Genomic DNA, 1113 nt, shown 5'->3' on the forward strand with positions numbered 1-1113 from the left:
CTCCCCACCGTGGCTGAATGCGTGGTCGAGGGCGGCTGCGTCATCCGCGTAGTGCTTCACGAGCTCCAGGTATGAGTCATCGTGCAGCAGGGCGATGTCTGTGGTCAGCATGGTCAGCTGGGGGGGCTCCTCCCCACGCTGGGCGGCCACGCTGCCAGCCTTGTGCTTGGGGCGCCACTGCCTGCAGGTGGGGGGGGGGAATGCAGCAGTGGGATGGGGTGTAGCGGATGGGGGGGCGTCATGTGCAGGTCGAAGTGGTTGTGGTTCACCCCTCATATGAATACATCACTCCTGCCTGCAATTGCGTAGTCCCATAACGTGGAGTGCAGCAGCGCAGCAGTTGCACCCAAGACAGCAGCACAACAAGCTGGCAAAATCAGTGGGTGACGTCATCGTGACACACACCAGTGGCCCCCGGGGCCCTTCCAGGACTCCCAGTCGTAGGCCAGCAGGTTCTTGAAGTACTCGTTGGACCTGGAGGGTTGTTTCAAAAAGGGAGGGTGCGGGAACAACAGCTATCAGGTTGAGCGTTCACAGGGCCGTTCCGCTCACAATCAGCGGATAGGGAGAGGGGGAGACCACGACTCGCAGAACAATCACCCAAGTAGCCGCAAGCAGGGCTGCTTCATGCCTTGTTCAGCCCAGCCGCCGGCTTCAAGGCGCGCGGGCGCGGCGTTGCTGTTGCAGCCGCTGCTCACCACTTCCAGGGGGTGGTGGTCCAGTGGCCCTGCGTGAGGCGTGACGCGGGTCAGCACGAGTGTTTGTGACAAGGGGTCGTTAAAAAGGTTAGAAACATGAGCATGCCCAGGATGGCGGGCGGTGTGTTTTGCACAGCAAAACGGGGGACAAGGCCGAAACCCACAGAAACAGCCCAGCTTATCCCGCTGCCCAAGCTCCGCCCTGGCAGGGGTTTGCACGGATGGGGGGGAGGTGTGCGCCTGTCAAGGGGCCCCCCGCCGCACCTCGAGGCCGGAGGTGAACGTGTTGGGGCCCTTGCCCTTCTCCGGGCCCTCCCCGCACGTCCCCGGCCAGGGGTTGCCGGGGTCCTCCGCGGGGGAGGGGCCAGCACCGGTGGGGCAGGCGCCTGCGGGGTGACGGCGGCGGGGGTGGGGG

At 64.7% G+C, this 1113-nt stretch overlaps 1 protein-coding gene across 1 annotated transcript in view; it reads right to left on the reverse strand.

The window, feature by feature from the left end:
* Nucleotides 1-389: 389 nt before the first annotated feature.
* The window catches only part of MNEG_16316 (catalase/peroxidase), a gene marked incomplete at both ends in the record, with an annotated part of 2304 nt that continues 1580 nt past the window's right edge, over nt 390-1113 (reverse strand). The window contains 3 exons of the mRNA XM_014035214.1: nt 390-474; nt 699-727; nt 963-1084. Of these exons, the coding sequence (XP_013890668.1) occupies nt 390-474; nt 699-727; nt 963-1084 (236 nt within the window). The remainder of the gene's footprint in view (nt 475-698; nt 728-962; nt 1085-1113) is intronic.

Source organism: Monoraphidium neglectum (assembly GCF_000611645.1).
Source record: "Monoraphidium neglectum strain SAG 48.87 unplaced genomic scaffold scaffold06236, whole genome shotgun sequence".
In the NCBI taxonomy this organism is placed as follows: domain Eukaryota; kingdom Viridiplantae; phylum Chlorophyta; class Chlorophyceae; order Sphaeropleales; family Selenastraceae; genus Monoraphidium; species Monoraphidium neglectum.